At 40.5% G+C, this 23,535-nt stretch overlaps 1 protein-coding gene across 2 annotated transcripts in view; it reads right to left on the bottom strand.

Annotated features, from left to right (window-relative positions):
* The window catches only part of PLRG1 (pleiotropic regulator 1), a 31,304-nt gene extending 18,414 nt beyond the window's left edge, over positions 1–12,890 (bottom strand). Inside the window, exons 1-6 of one of the 2 annotated variants that reach the window (XM_032779111.2) lie at positions 12,780–12,890; positions 9,615–9,721; positions 8,363–8,505; positions 4,853–4,906; positions 3,662–3,755; positions 101–191 (exon numbers count right to left, since the gene is read on the bottom strand). In XM_032779111.2, coding sequence (XP_032635002.1) covers positions 101–191; positions 3,662–3,755; positions 4,853–4,906; positions 8,363–8,505; positions 9,615–9,721; positions 12,780–12,788 — 498 coding nt within the window. In that variant the 5' untranslated portion in view covers positions 12,789–12,890. The remainder of the gene's footprint in view (positions 1–100; positions 192–3,661; positions 3,756–4,852; positions 4,907–8,362; positions 8,506–9,614; positions 9,722–12,779) is intronic. The other variant, XM_032779113.2, reaches the window with a different exon arrangement.
* Between the last annotated feature and the right edge of the window lie 10,645 nt (positions 12,891–23,535).

Consider the following 23,535-nt stretch of genomic DNA (forward strand, 5'->3'; position numbering starts at 1 on the left):
GCACAGGATGATGCATGGAGCTAACTGCAAAATCTGAACCCAACTAGGTAAAAGATTACATCATCACTATTAGAAGTGTTATGTATTATAAGAATCTCACCATGGACAAAACAGGAGGCTGTGCACGCTCCGGAATCCCGGCATGTCTGTAAATATCACCCACACCAGCAGCAGTACGATTTGCCTCTAACCTGGATAGAGAAAAAAGTTCTGAACAATGAATACGAAGCACTTTAAAATAGTAAGGGAAGACTGAAAAAATTGGGTTTGTTTAGTCTGGAGAAGAGAAGACTGAGAGGAGACATGATAACAGTTTTCAAGTACACAAAAGGTTATTACAAGGAGGAGGGAGAAAAATGTTCTTCTTAACCTCTGAGGATAAGGTAAGAAGTAAGGGGCTTAAATTGCAGCAAGGGTGGTTTAGTTTGGATATTAGGAAAAACTTCCTATCTGTCAGGGTGGTTAAGCACTGGAATAAATTGCGGAGGTTGTGGAATCTCCATTATTGGGGATTTTTAAGAGCAGTTGGACAAACACCTGAAAGAGTGGTCTAGATAATACTTAGTCCTGCCTTGAGTGCAGGGGACTGGACTAGATGACCTCTCTCGAGGTCCCTTCCAGTTCTATGATTCTATTCTAATATGCCTTACTCAAAAGTTAAATTAAAATCTGTAAAGCATTTAAAATATTTTTACTGAAGAATCTTCTTTTCTTTGCAAATCTCTGCTCAGCTTGGGCTTGCCACACATCTAACATCTGGTTTGAAGCCAGCTGAGAGAATTACAATGTGGATTCTTACAAACTGGTGATGAGATGAGAAACAACCATAGCATAAGAGGTTTTGCAAGCACACAGGCAGGAATGAAAGTCATATAAAGAGGCCCCAAACATTATTTTGCACAAGACCAGCACTGTTTTCCCCCCCATACCAATGCTGACAGAGTAATCTGACACCAGGAGGCACTACTGTAATAAACATTAGCCATTATCTCTTATGTTCCAGTTTCAGAGATTTCATTCCATGTCAGAGAACAAGAAATCCCCAGCTCTAGCTATCTGGTGCTATAGTTCATAGTGCAGCCACCAACCAGCCAATTTTCTTATTTAGTGTCAGTAATAAAATTAAGGTACAACATTAAAAATAAAGGTTTTTTAAAGGGAAATGTGATGGAAAAGCAAAAAAATTGTCAGGAAGAGTCATAAGGCCAGTGTAGAACCTAAAACAACTTTTTTTTTAAAACAACATGTTCTTTCCTCTGGTATTGTGTGGGGAAAAAACTACAAACTAACAGCCGAAAGCGGTGATACATATAGTGCTGTCGAACAAAGTAAACAGATTGACTTAACAGAGAAATTCCACACACCCTTCCACCCACCCTTTCTGTTGTATTAATCTCAGATATTACACTTTTATAGGCCTTGCTAGAGCTCTAGGCAGTGTGAACCAAATGCTGTGAACTCAAGTAAGCTTGGCAAAATAACACCACACTAGATATTGGCTAACCAAGTAAGCACATTCCTGACTGAAGAGGATGATACAAGAACACCCAGAGTTCTCAAGTAGCTACATAAACACATTCTTAAGAGATGGTACAGGAACACACTGATCGCTCGTAAGATAAGGATGGGAGGACAGGATAATGGAAAAGGATGTTTAATTCGAACTAGCAGATACAAGGGTAAGGGTGGTAACTAACCATGTTCGGAGTGTAATATATAACTTGTTTGTATCAATGAATAAAAGGAGAAGTCATAGGAAGGGCACCTTTGTTCAGCTTAGGGGACAGCAGAGACTCCAGCTACTATCTGAGCTGGTCCATTTTCACAGGCACACATGCGCTAGTGTACCTGTAGCTCCTATGGGGCCTAGGACCATGCTTCATAGACAAACTCGCTGAGCACCTTCACTACTGAACTGAGCTTGTGGTCTATCTTATGAGTAACATCAAGGTCCGTTGAATTAGCAGGCTGCATTCTCTGCTGGTGCTACCACCACCAGAACTCCACAAATAGAAGCATTAAGCCAGTGGTGCACAAACTTTTCCAGTCATGCCCCTCCTTTACCATTAACAGAATCTGTCCACGCTCCCCTCCATTACTGGACAGCCAAGGCTTCCTCAGCAGCTGAACTTGGGAGGAAGACAGAGCTGGAGGCGAACTGGGGATAGGGGAGCCGGAGACAGAAGTGGAGCTGGTCTGGGAGTGAAGAGGGAAGGAGGGCAGACTGCAGGCAGAGCAGGGGGTGGAGTGAGATTGGAAGCGTGGTGCTCCCACCCTGTCTCTTGGTGGGGCTGGAGCCAGCCCCAGTGTGCTCTCCCCCGGAATGTTCCACTGCAACTCCCTGGAGGCACATCCCAGTTTGGGGACCACTGCACTAAGCACTTGTAACAGCCAACTAGCCCCACTCCCTGGATAGAGTTATCATAGCAACAACATTCCAGCCTTCAGCACTTAACAACTTTTACCAACAACAGGTTAAAAAAAAAAAACAACTCCAGGAAGGTGTGATTTTAAGTGGAAAGTATCCCTTTAAAGATATACTAACTGTGAAGCCTAGGTCTGACTATCACATGCTTTGATTGCTGGAAGGTAGATCAAAAGTTATCAAGGATTTCTGTATAGCATATCAAGAAAGATGTTGTTCTTATGAGCAATTAAGTCCAATGAAAAGTTAATAGATACCAGCAATGAAAAACAGAACTATTTCGCTTGAGGTAGGGTATCCTACATTGTTATTAGCTATTGTGTGGAAGTTCAATAATGTATGAAGGCAAACAATAAAACTGTAAATAAGATTATTATTCACACTCAACAAATACTGCTATGATTAGAGATGTACAGAACAGAGAATATATAAATGATTGTGAATCTACATGGGAACTGGGGCCAAAAGAGAGAGAAATTACAAATCAGACATAGAATCATGTATATTAAAAGAACACTGCTTATAGTGCTGGATTAAAACTCGTAGGTTGCAGAAAAAGGGGGCATTTTGACAGATATGTAATCAATTACTGCAAGCAAAAAAAATTAGGTCAGAGTTAAGACCAAAAGACTGCCTTCTACTTTAGCGTTTTCCCAACCAGCATAATATTAATAATAATCAATCATCATCATCTTGAGAACACTGTACTTTTCTCAAAAACCCACAAGCATCGAAAAGCTTGGCCATTTCAAGTAAAGGTTCTGCTTAGGAAAAAACTAAATATATGGAAATGCAGTTACAGTAATCCACATTCTTCCTCACACTGCTAATTTGGGATTCTGTGATAACTTTACTCTTCCATCCAAACAAATTTATCTAACCACCACAAAAAATTAAAGTTCTTCATCTTAAGAAAGCTGTTTGGTAGAAGGCTAAGAACACTATAATCTGATTGCTATGTGCGACACTACTGGAGCAAAATTAAGATTGCTTGGGTGACATTAATTTTTGCATGAGCATATTTTCTAGTGATTTGGTGTTCACTTGCAAAATGCAATCTTAATTTGTAATTTCCAAGCTAATGTTAGTATTTTTATTTATTGATTTAAAAAGAAAAGTAGATCATTTGAGGGTGTTTTTGTCTGAAGATTCTTTCATCATTAAATCCAAGTTATGTTTTTTACCTTGGTTATAGGTTATAAAAAAAAAAGGGCTCAGAAAATAATTTAGCAGTACCTAGACTGAGAAGGAGGAAGTGCCACAGCTAAGGATTGAGCAGCTGATTCACTGGGCATTCTCTGGATCTTAGTGTCTGCTGTCAGAGCCACACCTTGTAAAAGAAAGTATACAAAAAGCACAAATTAATTTGGTCAGAGATCCATTAGCAATTTTGCACCTGAACTGTTATATATAACTGAATATTTTGGTAACAAAGAAATCTGTGTCGTTCATTGACATGGCTGACATAAGAATATCACGAAGCTAAATAAAATAAGGTTATTGTTCATTTTGGTCTAAACCCTTTGCATGGTGACAACACTGTACAGGGGCACATACAGGGTTTGACTGGCAGTGGAAAGGGTTCTATTACAAGAGACAAGAAATACCTACACAGAGACAGTGTGCACACCCCTTCCTCTAAACACTGTGGAACAGAGAACCCAGCATGGGTGGAGACTGTTTCTGGACAAGTTGCAGAAGAGACTACCAGAAAACCCATGACTTTCTAAACCCACTTGTTGATACTGTAGCGGTATGTAGGAGCTATGAAAGCATCAGCCTCCATAAATTGCAGTATTAGGGGTTGAGAGTCAGATTCTGTTCCCTTCCCTTAGGGCATGCCTGTTCAAAATGCTTTTACTTTGCTTTTGCACAAGGCTAGAGAATTTGTTCCACCTCTCTTAACCAACGTTTTAAGTATTGGACACTAGCATTCAGGTTCAATTCATTTTTTTCTATACTAAAATAACAGTTTCAGTTTCTCCTACAGCATATACTTTGATAATGAAACTACACTTTTCCAATTCTATTAATAGTAAAGATGGCTCACTTTCTGAAACCTTCCATTTAAACTGTAAAAATGTATGGGGTATAATATCACAGACCTCTTTCAAACAAAACTCCCACTACTCAAGTCAATGTAGTTGAGGCCTCCTGTAGATACCCAAAATAGAATATATTTTAGAGCTACAGCCTTTTTTTCCACAACTTTCTTCTAATATAGCCAGTCAGAAGAGTTTCCATTAACACCCAAATGAGAACATCCTTATTAAAATTTGTTTATCAATATAATTCACAGTTGAAGCTAAGCCTATCCAATGACTGTCTAGATCATCAGCATAAGCTCTGAATTTCCTGATTTTTTAAAATAGTTTTTATATGATTTGTGTGTGAAAAAGAGATATTTTTATGAAAAATTTTACTCACCAGGACCAGGTGGATATGGATGTGTACCTGTTATCAAATATTCAAGTTCTTGTCCTAAATAACAGAATATATTTCTTAATTATTGCTTTTTGTTGTAAACACGAAAATAAAGCAATTACAAAAATCATAGCATGTCAGCAACCAGCAAAAATGGCAGTCACATCTAAGTTATAACACTGCAGTACCTGAGTGCTCCCTATTTCCCTTTGTTTCTTTTACTCTCCACTGTGTTAGTAAGATATCTGGTATAGATCAGAAAAGCAACATTCTTTGAAACGCTGATGCTACTGTTTACTACCAACAATGACTTTGCTTTAGAAACACTCTAGTCCCTCATAAAAAACTAAAAAGAGGATATTTTTATACAGATAAGGATGCATTAGAGAAGCTCAGCCAGCAAGAAAAAGGATTTTGTTACCCAACAAATGAATGTTCCACATGGAATGTATGAGAATTTTAGAGACGCACTTATCAAGTTATTAAGCTAAAACAATGAAATTTACATGAAAATTGGAGAAGAAAAAAGGAAGGCAAATACAAGTCCTTTCAACTTCTCCTCTTAAGACAGTCCTCACCAGCTTCTCTCACTACCTGTAACTCTCTCAGAAGGTAAATATCTCAATTACAGTATGAAGATGTGAGACACTCTTGAGAAAAGAGCACTTGCACTTCCTGGTATAAGTGCTGGAGGAATCAACTAGGAGCAGAGCTCTTCTTAACCTGATACTCACAAACAGGGAAGAATTAGTAGGGAAAGCAAAAGTGGATGGGAACCTGGGAGGCAGTGACCATAAGATGGTCGAGTTCAGGATCCTGACACAAAGAAGAAAGGAGAACAGCAGAATATGGACCCTGGACTTCAGAAAAGCAGACTCTGACTCCCTCAGGGAACTGACGGGCACGATCCCCTGGGAGAACAACATGAGGGGGAAAAGGAGTCCAGAAGAGCTGGCTCTATTTTAAAGAATCCTTCTTGAGGTTGCAGGGGCAAACCATTCCTATGTGTAGAAATAATAATAAATATGGCAGGCGACCAACTTGGCTTAACAGTGAAATCCTTGCTGATCTTAAACGCAAAAAAAAAGCTTACAAGAAGTTTAAGATTGGACAAATGACCAGGGAGGAGTATAAAAATATTGCTTGGGCATGCAGGAGTGAAATCATGAAGGCCAATCACACTTGGAGTTGCAGCTAGCAAGAGATGTTAAGAGTAACAAGAAGAGTTTCTTCGGGTATGTAGGCAACAAGAAGGTGGTCAAGGAAAGAGTGGGCCCCTTACTAAATGAGGGCAGCAACCTAGTGACAGAGGATGTGGAAAAAGCTAATGTACTCAATGCTTTTTTTGCCACTGTCTTCATGAACAAGGTCAGCTCCCAGACTAATGCACTGGACAGCACAGCATGGGGAGGAGGTGACCAGCCCTCTGTGGAGAAAGAAGTGGTTCAGGACTATTTAGAAAAGCTGGACGAGGACAAGTCCATTGGGACAGATGCACTGCATCACAGGGTGCTAAAGGAGTTGGTGGATGTGATTGCAGAGCCATTGGCCATTATCTTTGAAAACTTGTGGTGACCAGGGGAGTTCCCAGATGACTGGAAAAAGGCTAATGTAGTGCCCATCTTTAAGAAGGGGAAGGAGGAGGATCTGGAGAACTACAGGCCATTCAGCCTCACCTCAGTCCCTGGAAAAACCATGGAGCAGGTCTTCAAGGCATCAATTCTTAGAGGAGAGGAAAGTGATCAGGAACAGCCAGCACTGATTCACTAAGGGCAAGTCATGCCTGACTAACCTAACTGCTTTCTATGATGAGATAATTGGCTCTGTGGATGAGGGAAAAGCAGTGGATGTGTTATTCCTTGACTTTAGCAAAGATTTTGATAAGGTCTCTCACAGTATTCTTGCCAGCAAGTTAAAGTATGGGCTGGATGAATGGACTATAAGGTGATCTAGCCAGCTTTCTATCCATTGGGCTCAATGGGTAGTGATCAATGGCTGCACGTTTAGCTGGCAGCTCGTATCAAGCGGAGTGCCCCAAGGGTCGGCCCTGGGGTTGGTTTTGTTCAAGATCTTCATTAATGATGTGGAGGATGGCGTAGACTGCACCCTCAGAAAGTTTGCAGATGACAGTAAACTGGGAGGAGTGGTAGATACATTGGAGAGTAGGGATAGGATACAGAGGGACCCAGACAAATCAGAGGATTGGGCCAAAAGAAATCTGATGAGGTTCAACAAAGACAAGTGCAGAGTCCTGCACTTAGGACAGAAGGAACACATGCACTGCTATAGACTAGGGACCGAATGGCTAGGCAGCAGTTCTGCAGAAAAGGACCTAGAGGTTACAGTGGACGAGAAGCTGGATATGAGTCGACAGTGTGCCCTTGTTGCAAAGAAGGCTAATGGCATTTTGGGCTGTATAAGTAGGGGTATTGTCAGCAGATCAAGGGATGTGATCGTTCCCCTTTATTCGACATTGGTGAGGCCTCATCTGGAGTACTGTGTCCAGTTTTGGGCCCTACACTACAAGAAGGATATGGAAAAATTGGAAAGAGTCCAGCAGAGAGCAACAAAATTGATTAGGGGGCTGGAGTACATGACTTATGAGGAGAGGCTGAGGGAACTGGGATTGTTTAGTCAGCAGAAGAAGAGAAGAATGAGGGGAGATTTGATAGCTGCTTTCAACTAGCTGAAAGGGGATTCCAAAGAGGATGGATCTAGACTGTTCTTAGAAGTAGCAGATGACAGAACAAGGAGTAATGGTCAAGCTGCAGTGGGGGAGGTTAAGGTTGGCTATTAGGAAAAAACTTTTTCACCAGGAGGGTGATGAAGCCCTGGAATGGGTTTACCTAGGGAGGTGGTAGAATCTCCTTCCTTAGAGGTTTTTAACGTCAGCCTTGACAAAGCCCTGGCTGGGATGATTTAGTTAGGGATTGGTCCTGCTTTGAGCAGCAGGTTAGACTAGAGGACCTCCTGAGGTCCCTTCCAACCTTGATATTCTATGAACATATCACAGTAGAAGGAATCAACCAGAAGTTAAAAAAAACTCAAGGTACATGTCATGTGCCACTAGAAGAGTTTTAATAGAAAGGGAAAAGGCATTCCTCCTTCAATGAATAATTCATACTTAAATAAAGGGTATTTTCACTTTATTTTTGATACCTACATGTCTAAAGGCAGTTGAAAAAGCTCTGTATCACTCTTAGTCAACACTTCATACATTCTTTACCACCACCATTGGTGGCAAACTAGAAGAACACAAAGTCTTGTTCTCTCTTTGCCACCTACATGAAATAACCATTATGCTTCTGAACCTTATTATTTGTATAAACATTATACCACACATTATATTCTGATAAACACTTTCCCTGTTCCGAACAGTTTACATTGTATGGGCATATGCCAGTAGAATATAAGACAATTAAAAATAGATGTTTTCCTTACAAATGTTTCCTTTCGGCTATATCATAGCGACGTTGAAATTTAATTTCAGTTAACAAATAATGGTACACAAACCTTGATTTGCAGGATACTGTTTATGTGCATAGAGATCCCCTGTATTTGGAGAATCCTTTTCTCTAAAATTTTCCTTCAGAATAGGCATGTGCAGCACAGAACCATAATCTGTGCGAAGCTTGATTGACATCTTTAATTTGTGGCTGTTTATGAAAACAACAATATATATTAAATCTTGATCTTCTAACATATTATTCATTTAAAAATTTTTATTTTTAAAATATTTTAAAATATTAGTTATGCTAATATTTTCCTTTCACTATCACCAGAGTCTGAACATATACTATCAGACTTGTATGACAATTAAAGCTAGTCAGAAATTTTCCAATGGAACTCTTTTGTCAAACTGAAATATCTTACAAAAGTGAATCAGATTGGACTACCTTTTGCAGAATCACAGGCAGGATGCTTACAGAAACCTGCCTGGTTCCCCACCAGCTCACCTGGCAGCTGCTGGGGACCCTGAGCTTTCACGGTCTGAAGCTCCATGGCAGTTGTGCCATGCACGTTGCCCCAGAGCCAGAAATCCCAGGCTTCCAGGGTCCTCAATTCCATAGCAGCCCAACCGTGGCAAGGCTGTCAAAGTCCTTGTCACAGAGCTGAGAGCTGCACAGCCCTACAAGCTCCAGACCTAGCCAGGATGGCTCTCAGAACATTGGTGCCTGGTTCCACAGCAGGAAACTTGTAAGCCCTGGGAGCTTCAGCTTGAGCCAGAATTTCCAGGCTCCCTGCTACAGAGCCTGCAGGTCCTGGTATGGGCTTCCACACACTGTGGATCTGGGGACCCCCACCATGAAGACTGCCCTGAGACCAGGAATCCCAGGGCTTCCAGACACTCAGGCTAGCTGGCTAAGAGTCTGGAAGCCCTGAGGTCACTGGCCCCATGGCACTCCTCATGGTGAGCAGCCCCAGAGCTGCAGACCCTGGGAGCCCCAGCAGCTGCTGACTGAAAATGATATTTGTCAGTTTCAGCACTACTAAATGTCAATTTCAGACAGCAGCTGCCTGGCCCCAGAATCATATTTTGTTTTAGAAACACCATGTGTAGGTGTTTCCAAAACTAATTTTTTAGAGGAATTTTCAGTTTATAATGAAATCTGAATTGGACCAAATTCAAAATTTTTAAAATGAAACAAACTTAAGTGAACTGGAAATCCTGAGTTTTAGCCAGTGCTAGAAAAACTCGCAAAGGAGTGCCTGCATCATATTAATGTTTTTAGACATATCATTATTTTATGATAGCTGTTCTTACCTTACATCATCTAATGGTATAGGCTTTGCATTATCAGCCACAAACATATCATGGGTTCTCTTCAAGGATCTGAACACTAATGTGTGCACAGAGTGTTTCTGCACTTCCTGCAGAGAAGATACATTTAATTATACACATGCGAATAACTGAATGAAAAACCTGAAAATGGCAATGGAAATTAAAGTAGTGATTCTTGCCTTCTGTATGTAAGAAATGGACTTTAGTTTGCTAAAGTACACAGTTGTGCTTGAGTGCTAAAAACTATAATTTGATGAGAGAGAGAGTTTCATCTCCCTCATCTCCAAATAAATCAATACTTAAGTCTTCCTTCCTTGAGATACTGTGATGATCAAAAATAGCAGGCCAAAACTTTGATCAACATTATTTCCAACTATAGGCTCATATGTGAATTCAATATAGACACAAACAAAAAAGCTTTTCACTCATGCTTGCCAGCTTCAATTTTATAAGTTGCCAATAAAGCAAGTGAGTAAGAGCAGGACTCCCTATAAATTTGATTTTATTGCCTAAATAAACAAGCAGAAGAAAAAAAGATTTATAACTTGCCATGTACATTATGTCAAGTATCAGAGGCGTAGCCACGTTAGTCTGAATCTGTAAAAGCAGCAGAGAATCCTGTGGCACCTTATAGACTAACAGACGTTTTGGATCATGAGCTTTCGTGGGTGAATACTGAAAGCTCATGATCCAAAACGTCTCAGTCTATAAGGTGCCACAGGATTCTCTGCTGCTTTTACATGTACATTATGTCACCTTTGTGTAAGTGTCTGATCAGAAAACTGTACAGTAGTGCTATTCTGGGCTCAAAATAAGTAGCACTCATTTTCATTTAATTAATCAAATTGTTTTGTTTTTAAAAGAAAAGGTCTAGAAAACCATTGAGCTGTGAACAAGAACTCATAGGCCGATTAACGAAACTTTAATGGTAATTCTAATATCAAATGTTAGTTTTTCTACCACAACTATATTAGCATTTTCTCTTCCCAGAAGACCCAGGAAGAGGGCCATGAGTCTTAGACAGGCATCAAGTTTCAAAAACATTAGGAATGTCGGAGTGACTTGCTTAGTGCCATCTACACTATCTCTCTCTTTCATAAACACTTTAGAAAGGTGTGTTTTATAAGTGCTATGTAAACAACTGGCAACTAAAGCATATACACCTCTACCCCAATATAACATGGTCCTCAGGAGCTAAAAAATCTCACTGTGTTATATGTGAGAGCGCGTTGTATCGGAGTAGTGAGAGGAACCTCACCTCCGCCTCTTCCCTGAGCGTGCTGCCGCCGCTCCGCTTCTCCCTCCCTCCCAGGCCTGCCACCCCAATCAGTTGTTTGGCCCAGCAAGCCTGGGCCAGGGAGGGGATGGGGGGGAAGAGAAGAGAAGGTGGAGCAGAGGTGATCTGGGGTGGAGGAGCCCCAGGGAGGGCCACAGCAAGTAAAAGGTAGGAACCGAGGAACCGCTTGCAGTAACACGAATTCGGATATAAAACGGTAAAGCAGCCATGTCCCCCGGAGCGCTGCTTTACCACATTATATCTGAATTCGCGCTATATCGGATCGCATTATATCTGAGTAGAGGTACATTAGTTTCTTTTACTAGTGGGAATTGAATCCATACTAAAAACAGAAACAAAAATTACAACACATGTTAGAGTAATTATAGTCCAATGAGAGGAACATGGACTGAGAGTCAGGAAACTATAGTTCTATTCCTGGTTCACTCGCTGACCGGATGTTTAGCTTGGGACAAATTACAATCCTTCTCATGTACCCCACCTGTAAAATGGGGACTGACAGTACTGTTCACCTTGAACAATGAGCTCAGTTCTCGTCCCCTAACCTCAAAAAATATAGAGGTAGGAGCCAGAGATGGATGGCCAGAATTAAACAAACGCATGTAGAAATTGCAAAGTCTAGGACCATTTAGTTTAGAAGCACAATATACTGACAAAAAAAAAATTATGGATAGGCAAAGTAAGAAAAATGCTTCTTGGGAATTTATTAGTGTGTGACTTAAGAACGTTACTTCCTATATTTTGACATGTGATGTTGACAATTGGTGTTTTAACTATTATCACGCTTTAACTTTTTGAATCAACATCTACTGTCATTAAATAATTATTGTCCGATGTTCCACCTACAATTTCCTGGAACTGTGAAAATGCAAATGGATAAAAATAGGAATGAAATACAAATGAAAATGAAGATTATCTGTCAAAATGATAAAAGAAAAATCTAAATTCTGCCAAGCCTAACTATAACTCTACATTACATGATTAACCAGATAATCTGCTGGTCTGATCCAGCACTGCAATTCCTATGTTTGATGATAATGATACTTGCTTTTGTAAAGTACTTTGACAGCTATGGCAGCTATTTATTATCTGATGGTGTGACCTAAGTGAAGCAAGTGGCTTTCTGTCCAATTTCACCTGCAAGATCTCTATATAAACACCGCAGCATAATATTAATTACTTGTCAAACCCACTGATAATGTCAACAGAGGCCAAGGACCAGAGAGACCGACACAGTCGTCGTCGGGTTTAAGGCTGACAGGGCGGCCCAGGGATGCTCGCACTGGGGCCAAGGGGCAGGAGTGGCGACACCTTTCTCGAGAATGGGAACGTTTTCTGCTGTAACTCGCCAGCGACCAGCGGCCTCCCAAGCACCTTCGCTTCGTGCGGACGCTGCCCTGGAGCAAGGGACAACCCCCTCCCCCCCGACCGGGACTCAACCCACTTACCCCGTCGCTCGTTACAGTACGCACCACAAGGCCGACCGGCAGCTTCCCCCCAGAGCCCAGTTCACCCGGGGCCGCCACTGCTGCGCGAGCCTGGCGACGGGCGGCTTCGGTCCCACGAGGGGTGCGGGGACCCAGCCCCGCCCCCACGCCTGGGCCTGCAGCTCAGCTCATCCCTCCCGCCCCCCGGGGCACAAACCCCAGCACGGGGCATACCGGAAACGGGGGGAGGGGGCTAATAGCAGCGTCAGGGGCAGTGAGAGGTCGGAATCCCCCGCCCGGTTCTCCGGGCCGGGCGCTCCTCGCTTCGGCAGCAGCAAGGGGAGGGGAGGGCGGCGGTGGGCACTAGGGGTTCGGGGGCCTGAGAGCCCCACTCACAGGGGCCAGGCAAGGCCGCTCTCTCACCTCCACCATGGTGCCCGCTGCGCACAACAAGACCCTGGCCGCGTACCCGCTGCCCGTTCCGCTATGGAGACACTTCCGGCGCCTGTCCGGCTGACCCGGAACTGACGTCGTCAGAAAGACGCTTGCACCATCGATGGCGAAATGGTAGCGCTGAGGGGGCGGGGAGCGCGGCAGGAGGAGGCGGGGCTCTTGCCCGACGGGGAGGGGGCGGATCGCGCTGCTTGCGGAGGTGCGGGTTCGAGTCCTTGCAGCCGCCTGTCCCCGGTGGTGCCCAGAGCAGGGTGTCAGAATCCGTTTCCGACGCTGCTACACGTGCATGCGGTGCACAGGGCAAGGGGCGTCGCCAATGGATTAAGCGTTTCTAGCCCATAGCAAACTACACATCAGCTAGGGGCGTGGTTTAGGGCCCCTGATTTCATGTGAGCCTGATCAGCGCCCCTTGCGGCGACACAGCGCTCCCCGCACATGCTGGGGGGCGAGCCGCCGGCGGCGAAGCCTATTCATAGAACGGTAGCGCTCCCAGGAGAGCCCTCTGCCGTTCCACGCCCCCGAGCTACTGGACCCGCTCCGTCGGGCGAGCGAACTGCCCCAGCCAGCCGGGCTGGACGGGGCTAGGCTGAAGGGAACGACGCCAACTCCCGTGAATCTCTAGCCGGTTGAAATGTGCTCCCTGAGCCTGTCTTAGGAGAGCTTGAGCGATGCTTTGCAAACGTGTTGACAGACGGTTATTACACACTACTCCAAAACAGGTTGAGAAGCAGCTTTAATTTAATAAAGGATCAGAGCTCGACTCTCACTACTCAAGCTCCACTTGCCACGGAGTAAGACCACACATACTTTCTTTTACCCCATGATATGAAAAGTTAAAGTGCACACACTTAGAGACTAGCCTGACCATTTCAGCCAGATGGTTAAAAAAAAAGTGTAATAAACAACTGCAAAAAATCTGTTTAGAAGATACACACAGGGCCTCTGGGGAGGAGGCAAGTGGGGCAATTTGTCCCAGACCTGCAGCAGCCCCCACAAGAATATAGTATTCTACAAGTATCAGGGGGTAGCCATGTTAGTCTGGATCTGGAAAAGCAGCAAAGAATCCTGTGGCACTATATAGACTAACAGACGTTTTGGAGCATGAGCTTTCGTGGGTGAATACCCACTTCGTCAGACAGATGCATGTAGTGGAAATTTCAGGGGCAGGTGTGTGTGTGTGTATATATATATATGCAAGCAAGCTAGAGATAATGAGGTTAGTTCAATCAGGGAGGATGAGGCCCTGTTCTAGCAGTTGAGGTGTGAAAACCAAGGGAGGAGAAACTGCTTTTGTAGTTGCCAAGCAATTCAGTCTTTGTTTAATCCTGAGCTGATGGTGTCAAATTTGCAGATGAACTGAAGCTCAGCAGTTTCTCTTTAAAGTCTGGTCCTGAAGTTTTTTTGCTGCAGGATGGCCACCTTAAGATTTGCTATAGTGTGGCCAAGGAGGTTAATGTGTTCTCTTACAGGTTTTTGTATATTGCCATTCCTAATATCTGATTTGTGTCCATTTATCCTTTTCCGTAGAGATACACACAAAGAAAAGGATAAATGGACACAGTCTTCAGGGATTACTTGATAAATATATATAATCATGTGGTGGCACAGATGTTTTGTGTAAACGATTGTTGAGTGGAGCAATTAACCATGGGAACATAGCAACTGCAATTACCCATACTGAACAGAAGAGTGCAACGGTTGGCTTTCTAAAAGTTACATTGTTTTTCATTGAGCAGTTGTAATAAAGATCACAATGCTGAAAGGCATGTTAACAATTCCAAAATGAGAAATGTTTCTGGAGTATTGGTTTCTGAATTTAGGTTTGATTTTATAAAACTTCATCCAACTTTTAAATTTATTGTAGAATGCAGAGAAATATTTTAGAAGAGTGTTTCTAATTAATAGGAGTTGTAGTATATTAAACTTTATGTATGAAACAAGCCAAAGTAATGTGGACAGGGAGAAGTGTTTTTTAATCCCCGGATCACAATAAGAAATTTGTAAAGGAAAACTGCATTGTTATGTGATACTATATTCATTACACCTAATAACAATAAGTATCAAGAAGTAGCCATGTTAGTCTGTATCCACAAAAACAACAAGGAGTGGCACTTTAAAGACTAACAGATTTATTTGATCATAAGCTTTTGTGGGTAAAAAACCTCACTTGTCATCTCCATGCATCTGAAGAAGTGAGGATTTTTTTACCCACAAAAGCTTATGCCCAAATAAATCTGTTAGTCTTTAAGGTGCCACTTTGTTGTTCTAATAACACTAAATATTTTTTTAAAAGAAAGTCTTTATTTGAACTCATAGAGTATTTGTTTTTCTCCAAAGAATCTGTATAAACCACAAAAAAGATGTCAGCTGTGGCCATATGTGGGGGGAAAGATTGTCCTGTTAATGGCCACCATAGTCATCCTTGACACTTTACAAGTAAATAAAAAGACATAGCCCCTACCCTGAGGAATTTACAATCTCAGTTGATTTGCCAAAATCCTCAGGAATTGAAATTCCTGCTATAAGAAGGTTCCTCTGCATGGTGGCACTCCAGGGCAAATATGTATCTATTGACCATGTCCAGGCTTTGGAGACCAGAGTGGCTGAACTGGAGTAGCTGAGAGAGACCAAGAGGTACATAGATGAGACTTTCCAGCGAACAGTAGAACAGTCCCGCCCCCGGTCTAACAGCCTTTGTGCTGTTGAGGAGGATGAAAGTCCCAGAGAAGGAGAGCATCTAACGAGCAGAGGGAAACAATCCCATAGTTGTGACCCTCCTTCCAGATGATGTTGTGGTATCCTCTCGCACTGAGGATACCTCTCTGGGGGAGGGAACTCCAGCTATTAGAAAGAGACAGATATTAGTAATGGACAATTTGATCATTGGAAACATAGATAACTGGCATTACGATGACCAGAAGAACTACATGGTGACTTGCCTGCCTGGTGCGAAGGTTGCGAATCTCTTGAGACTTATGTGTAATGCTGGGGAGGAGCCGGTGGTCATGGTACATGTAGGTACCAATGTCATAGGAAAGGATAAGAGAGAGGTCCTGAAGGCCAAATTTAGGCTGCTAGGTAAGAGATGAAGTCCAGGACCTCCATGGTAGCATTCTCTGAGATGTTCCCAGTGCCACGTACAGGGCAGGGCCAGTTAGACAAGAGTCTCACTGTGTAGACGAGATGATAGTGTAGGGAGGAGGAGGTGAGATTTGTTAAGAGCTGGGGAAACTTTTGGGAAAGGAAGAGCCTATACAGGAAGGATGGACTCCTCCTGATCCAAAATGGAACCAGATTGCTAACACTTAACATTAAAAAGATTGTAGAGCAATTTTTAAACTAAGGGCTGGGGGAAAGCCGACAGATCCGAAGGAGCACGTGGTTCAGACATCCCTTAGGGGAGGGAATAGAGAATCTCTATGTCCTAGTGAGGACAAGAGGATGGAAAATGATAAAATACAGGCCGGGTCTGGTCAGAAACAATCAAATAAAATAGAGTCCCATTCAATTACATTGTGTAATGGCAGACAGCTAAAAGGAGATAAGTTTTTAAAACACTTATATACCAATGCTAGAAGTCTAAATAATAAAATGGGTAAACTAGAGTGCCTCATATTTAAATGAGGATATTGATATAATAAGTGTCACAGAAACTTGGTGGAAGGAAGATAATCAATACCAGGGTACAAAATACATTGGAAGGACAGAACAGGTCATGCTGGTGGGGTAGTGGCATTATATGTGAAAGAAAGCATAGAATCAAATGAAGTAAAAACTGTAAATTAATCAAACTGTACCACAGAATCTCTCTGGATAGAAATTCCATGCTCTAATAATAAGAATATAGTGGTAAGGATATATTACCTGACCAGGATGGTGATAGTGACTGTGAAATGCTCAGGGAAATTAGAGAGGCTATTAAAATAAAAAAACCTCAATAATAATAATGGGGGATTTCAGTTACCTCCGTATAAACTGGTACATGCCACCTCAGGATGGGAAGCAGGGATAAAGTTTATTGACAGCTTGAATGACTGCTTCTTGCAGCAGCTAGTTCTGGAACGCACCAGAGGAGAGGCTATTCTTGATTTAGTCCTAAGTGGAGCACAGGATCTGGTCAAAGAGGTGAATATAGCTGGGCTGCTTGGTCATAATGACCATAATATAATTAAATTTAATATCCCTGTGGCAAGAAAAACACCACAGTGGCCCAACACTGTAGCATTTAATTTCAGAAAGAGGAACTACACAAAAATGAGGAGGTTAGTTAAACAGAAATTAAAGGGCGCAGTGCTAAAATTGAAATCTCTGCAAGCTGCATGGAAACTTTTTAAAGACACCATAATAGAGGCTCAATTTAAATGTGTACTCCAAATTAAAAAACATAGTAAGAGAACCAAAAAAGAGTCACTGTGGTAAACAACAAAGTAAAAGAAGCAGTGAGAGGCAAAGGCAACCTTTAAAAAGTGGAAGTTAAATCCTAGTGAGGAAAATAGAAAGGAGCATAAACACTGGCAAATGAAGTGTAAAAATACAATTAGGAAGGCCAAAAAAGAATTTGAGGAACAGTTAGCCAAAGTCTCAAAAAGTAATAGCAATTTTATTTTAAGTACATCAGAAGCAGCAAGCCTGCTAAACAATCAGTGGAGCCACTGGACAATCGAGGTGCTAAAGGTGCCCTCAAGGACGATAAGACCATTGCAGAGAAACGAAATAAATTCTTTGCATCAGTCTTCACAGCTGAGCATGTGAGGCAGATTCCTAAACCTGAGCCATTCTTTTTAGGTGACAGATCTGAGAAATTGTCCCAGATTGAGGTATCATCAGAGGAGGTTTTGGAACAAACTGATAAATTAAACAGCAATAAGTCACTAGTACCAAATGGTATTCACCCAAGAGATCTGAAGAAACTCAAATGTGAAATTGCAGAACTACTAACTGTAGTCTGTAACCTATCATTTAAATCAGCTTCTGTTTTAGATGACTGGAGGATAGCTAATGTGACTCCAATTATTAAAAAGGGCTCCGGAGGTGATCCCGGCAATTACAGGCCTGTAAGCCTGACTTCAGTACTGGGTAAACTGGTTGAAACTATAATAAAAAATAATATTGTCAGACATACAGATGAACATAATTTGTTGAGGAAGAGTCAACATGGTTTTGGTAAAGGGAAATCATGCCTCACCAGTCTACTAGAATTATTTGAGGGGGTCAACAAGCATGTGGACCAAGGGGATCCAGTGGATACAGTGTACTTAGATTTTCAGAAAGCCTTTGACAAGGTCCATCACCCTTGGCTCTTTATGCAAAGTAAGCAGCCACAGGATAAAAGGGAAGGTGCTCTCATGCATTGGTAACTGGCTAAAAGATAGGAAACAAAGGACAAGTATAAATGGTCAGTTTTCAGAATGGAGAGAGGTAAATAGTGATGTCTCTCAGCAGTCTGTTCTATTTAACATACTTGTAAATGATCTGGAAAAGGAGGTAAACAGATGGCAAAATATGCAGATGATACACAATTACTAAAGATAGTTAAGACCCAGGCAGACTGCGAAGAGCTACAAAGGGGTCTCTCAAAACTGGATGACTGGGCAACAAAATGGCAGATGAAATATAATGTTGATAAATGCAAAGTAATGCACATTGGAAAGCATAACCCCAACTATACATATAAAATGATGGGGTCTAAACTGGTTGTTACCACTCAAGAAGGAGATCTTGGAGTCATTGTGGATATGTTCTTATGTTTATATTCTAGTTCTGTGAAAACATCCACTCAGTGTGCAGCGGCAGATCTTTAAAAAAAAAAAAATCAGTTCAGTAATAATTATTATAGGCCAGTGTCTTGACTATAATATGCAGGAATCTGTTTTATTTTCTGCAAACCACTTACAACTGGAATTTTGGACGTTCTAACCAAAGGAGAAATATTTGTTAATCATTATTTAGAACAAGTTATAATCATTTGCACACATTTTGCAGTGCTGTTTGGAAGACTGATATAAACAGTTAAGCGTGTCTCACAAATTTATCTTTAAGAATGTGCTTGCTCCCAAGGTAAGATAACAACATTATATTTAGTTTGAGTCTCATTTACAAGAAACCTTTGGAACAAATATTTGCTACCGGTAAGAACAACAATTTGAGGGGATGAGAGATTAGCATCTGCCTACACTATTGTTTTCATAGTCAATATATTCTTACAAAACTATTTGTTTAAAAAAGACATTTCTAAATCAGTTGCTAAGCAACAGCCGTTTTTTTTCAAATTTAATTCTGTAAATACTATGGCTTATCTGTGGCCTAAGAAAGTCATGTTGCCTCCCACATCTAGTCTTATGCCAAGAACAGATTTATCTTTGATATGAGAGTCACTAATTCAATGCCCTTGACTTGTCTGACTTTGTGGGCTGGTTTAAAGGGCATTGTACCATTGATCAGGCAAGCCAACAGAACAACTACTGCAGCTACTGAAGGAAGTATCCATTCATTATTTAAACTCTAATGGTAAATATCCTTTTTGTGTCATATATGACATAGTGGAAGTAGAGATCTTGATATACTATGGAGTTTATTATTTTGTCATCACAAATACTTGGCATGGCAAACTTGCGACAATACCATTACACCTGTAATTCAGGAGAAGTTTCTATCCTTTGAAGTCATGAAGAATGAGGAGGGGGAGACATGAAAAATAAAGTGTTAACAAACTTTTCCTTGTTGAGGGCTCTGAAAAAGTGTGTTTTCAGTATTTCTAGTAACTATAGTGTGGTCCCCATTGTATGGCAGTGTATGCAATTTGAAACGACAAAATATCATGTACATTGTCAAAAATTGTTAATTTGTTGTGCTTTCCTGGTAAATCTCTAGAAAAACAAGACAAGTACATCAGGATATGCTATATTTTGACAACTGTACAAGGAAAGCCAGACAGGCCAATTGAACATACTAGGGTGGGACAGGTCAAAGACTGAATTCAACCAGGAAGAGCAAAGAAGCCACATGGGGAAATTTTCTGTGGCTCTCACACCAGTGCCCTATCCAGGAGAGGGTCAGCAGGAACTGGAGCCTGTCGTCAAAACTGCGTGTTTCTTGATCTGTGGGAATGAATTAAATTTTATTTAATCTTTATGAAAAGCATATTATAAGTACGAACTATTTAAGAATGTATTATCAGTTTCAAAAGAAGAACGAAAGTGGAAGACAATTAAAAACTTGTAAATTTATTAGCAACTTTAATTATGAGGAAGGATTGCCTAGGGGTTAGGACCTTAGGCTTGGACTTATGGAACCCATTTCATTCCCTGCTTCACCGCAGGTTTGTATGCCCCTAACTCCTATTAATTTAAATTGGAGATATGAGCCTAAATACCTTTGAGAATATGAGCCTTAGCCTCTGTTTGCCACAGTTCCCCATCTGTAAAATGGAGATAATAGTACTTCCCTTTCTCAGAGCAGTGTTGTAAGAATAAATACATTAAAGATTGTAAAGTGTTCAAATACTATGGTAATGGTGGCCATATAAGTACCTAGGATAGATTTTAGGTGATGCCTTTTAGGAGTATCCAATCAAGTAAAATCAGTACAATAGAATATTGTAGTCCTATTGCTAATTTTTGGCTTCTGCACATTCTTTCAACACACGTTAATAGGAAATGTGAGTGGTACAAAATGTAACAGTGATATGGGTGTCAATGGACAAGGGACGAAGTTAAATGGAGCAGCACTTGCTTTAGGCCAGGCCTGCCTTTAGTCCAGGATGTTTAATAATTAAGCCCACAGTCAGGCTAAACTGCTCCCATATTTCCTGTGTCTACAGGAATTTTGATAATGGTACATATGCAGAAAAAGAGTCTAAGACATGCAGCTTTATCGATTCCCCTCCTTGTTTTTCACTAAAACTCCCACCTAGTGAAAGTGTGTGTTTACAGCGGAACTTATGTTGATCCCCAAAACTATTTTGGATTGAATACAAATATCTGTCAACATAGAATGAAAATGTCCTTTTTATAATGTTTCTTAGTTTTTGTTCTGTTTGTTTTATAAATGCCCATTTGCTGGACAGCTACCTTATTATTACAGGAAAGTACTCTGCATTTCGTTTATAATTTATAGGAAAATTACATAGGGAAATAGCCAGAGGTGTGATAAAACCTTGGCTATATGAGAGTCTTGAATAACTGAAAAGTGTTTTTTAATACTTATTGGACAAATGTGGGACAGTATTTATGAGGATCTAGTTTAATAAAATGTATGCTTACAAATTCCATATGTGCCTTTTTAGGGGGGGAAAATGAGAATAAATAGTAAATAAATGAATTTATGAATCTATGATTGTATTTATATACAGAAATCACAGTTTTCAGTTCAACTCCACATACGCAATAAAGGGGGACAAAACCCATGATCTTCTACTCCTAAAAAAGGCCCCTACTATTTGAACTCAAGAAGAACTAGCTGCAGTAATAGGAGAACCTTGTTATAGGGCACCCACTAGCAGGGTTTATAACTACACATTTGGGGAGTTCTGAACTTTAGTCAAGTAGAAGGTGACAACATACCACAGGTTTTTATATTATATAGTATACGCACTGAGGTGAGGATTTTTTCTGCTTCAGTATGAGTATGAAACTTCCATTAGCCTTTGCAGGAATTATGCACACATCCAGGGCCCCAGGGAACTTCTTTTGAATAGTATTCTTTGGGTGAGATTGTCAAAGGCGAGGAGAATTAGATACTTATCTTCCATTTGTGCCTTTGAAAATCTCACCCTTAACATCAACTGAATCTTCATTACCTCAAAAAGTGGATGCCCACTGTGATTATACAGTTCAGCTTCAAAATAAGGATTTCCATAGTTTTCTCTAAAAATATAATAAATTATATATCCAGTAAGTTAAAGACATTCTCTTATGTTAATAGCACTTAATGCTTCTTTTGACACGTTGTAATTGTTGCCATTTAATAAGACACTTTAACTATACAATATATTCTTTAAAAATGTCTTTATGCACATTTAATTATTTTATTAATTATCATTAACAAATATAAGATGTTTCTTTTGATTATGTAATTTGCTTTTGCAGTTAAGAAGGGGAAAGAGTAACTTAAATATATGAAAATTAATTATTTAACATTATTTTTATTTTATGTTTTTTTTAAATCCGAGTATGACTGAAGTAATATGAAGCAGTGAATGTTATTTTGTCCCTGAATTATTAATCTGCCTGTTGAATAGAACTGAGCAACTATTTCACAGTGAATTATTCATTAAATGATTGTAGACTCTCTCCTGTTTGTGAATTTCCTCAGCAAGCTTGTGATTTTTTCATATTTACTTGATATTAAAATTTCTTTACCACATTAATTATAATTTCTACAAATTATTTTTGATCTGTAGATTGTGAGCAAGTCACCCACAATATTCAAAATTCTTGTTTTGTTGGCTAATTTTGACTGTTTACTGATTGTGCAAGTACAGCTCTTAAAATCCAGTATGGATATTCACAATTGTAAATTCATAATTATACTTCTATGATTGTTCTCTTATATTTGCTTAAAATGTGCTGCTCTTGTGAAAATTCCTGCTTGTCAAATTGTTTACTAGAATGCTAATGACAGGAGAACAGACAGGGTGCAAACACAGTAGAAAAGAAGTCAGGTTTTATGGTTAAAATGAATATTTTCAGAACATTTCTTTGGATATACAAGCAACATCTTGGAGTAAAAAAGATTTACTAAGGATTTTGTTTTAGTGAGGGTAAATGAGGCCCAAGTTTGTATTTCTGATATAATAGATACCCAGTGGGGTAGTGCTAACATCTGTGATGGGTTTTCAAATATTTTGCTTACTATTAAACCATCCTCGATCTCTTCTAATAACACCAATATTAACCAGGACACTTATGAGTCAGCTGGATCTTTTTCGGCATCCCATTCTTCCTGTTTATCCCAGGAGTTATGTTGCATATCCTGGGTCTGATTCTGCCAACAATTTTGTGAGCACTAGTTAACTCAAGTGAGTAGCCCATATGATGCCAATGACTACTCTCTTAAAAAAGGGTTTACAAGTTTGTTCTCTCTCTTTTTGGTTTGTTTTCCAATTTTGTTTTGTGTTTTTAAAATCTGTATAGGTTGTAAACTCTGGGCTAGATTGTGAAAGGTACTCAGCTTCCTTTTAGGCATCTTAATGGCTTTTCAAAAGGGCTCAGCATTCAGTGAATCCCATTGACAGCAGTTGGGTACTAAGCAGTTTTCAAAAACTGGCCACATTACTTAAGTGAGTAAAAGGAAGCTGAGCTCTTCTGAAATCTGGCTCCAGTTGTGGGTGCTGAGCATTTCTGGAAATCAGACTTTAAAAAAAAAAAGAAGTTATTAGACAGGAATCAACTTTTATCAATTAAATTATATTAATTATATATTGATAGGCCCCAAACTGACAAAGTACTTAAGAATGTGATGAACGTTTAAGTTCATGAGTAGTCCCATTCAAACTGAAATGCTATAGTGCTTTGCTGCATAAGGGCTATATTTTGTAAGCTCTTCAGGGCAGAGCTACCTTTATTATTTGTGTGTGTGGTTCCTAGCCCACTGGGACTCTAACCCCTGATCAGGACCTCTAAGTGCTGCAGTAAGAAAGATCGTTATCCTGTAAGCATCATGTACTTGCCTCAATAGCCTTCCCAAGGTTTGATACTCATAGAAATGTATGTTGAAGTATGCACTG

This window comes from Chelonoidis abingdonii, chromosome 5 (assembly GCF_003597395.2).
Source record: "Chelonoidis abingdonii isolate Lonesome George chromosome 5, CheloAbing_2.0, whole genome shotgun sequence".
Classification (NCBI taxonomy): Eukaryota; Metazoa; Chordata; order Testudines; family Testudinidae; genus Chelonoidis; species Chelonoidis abingdonii.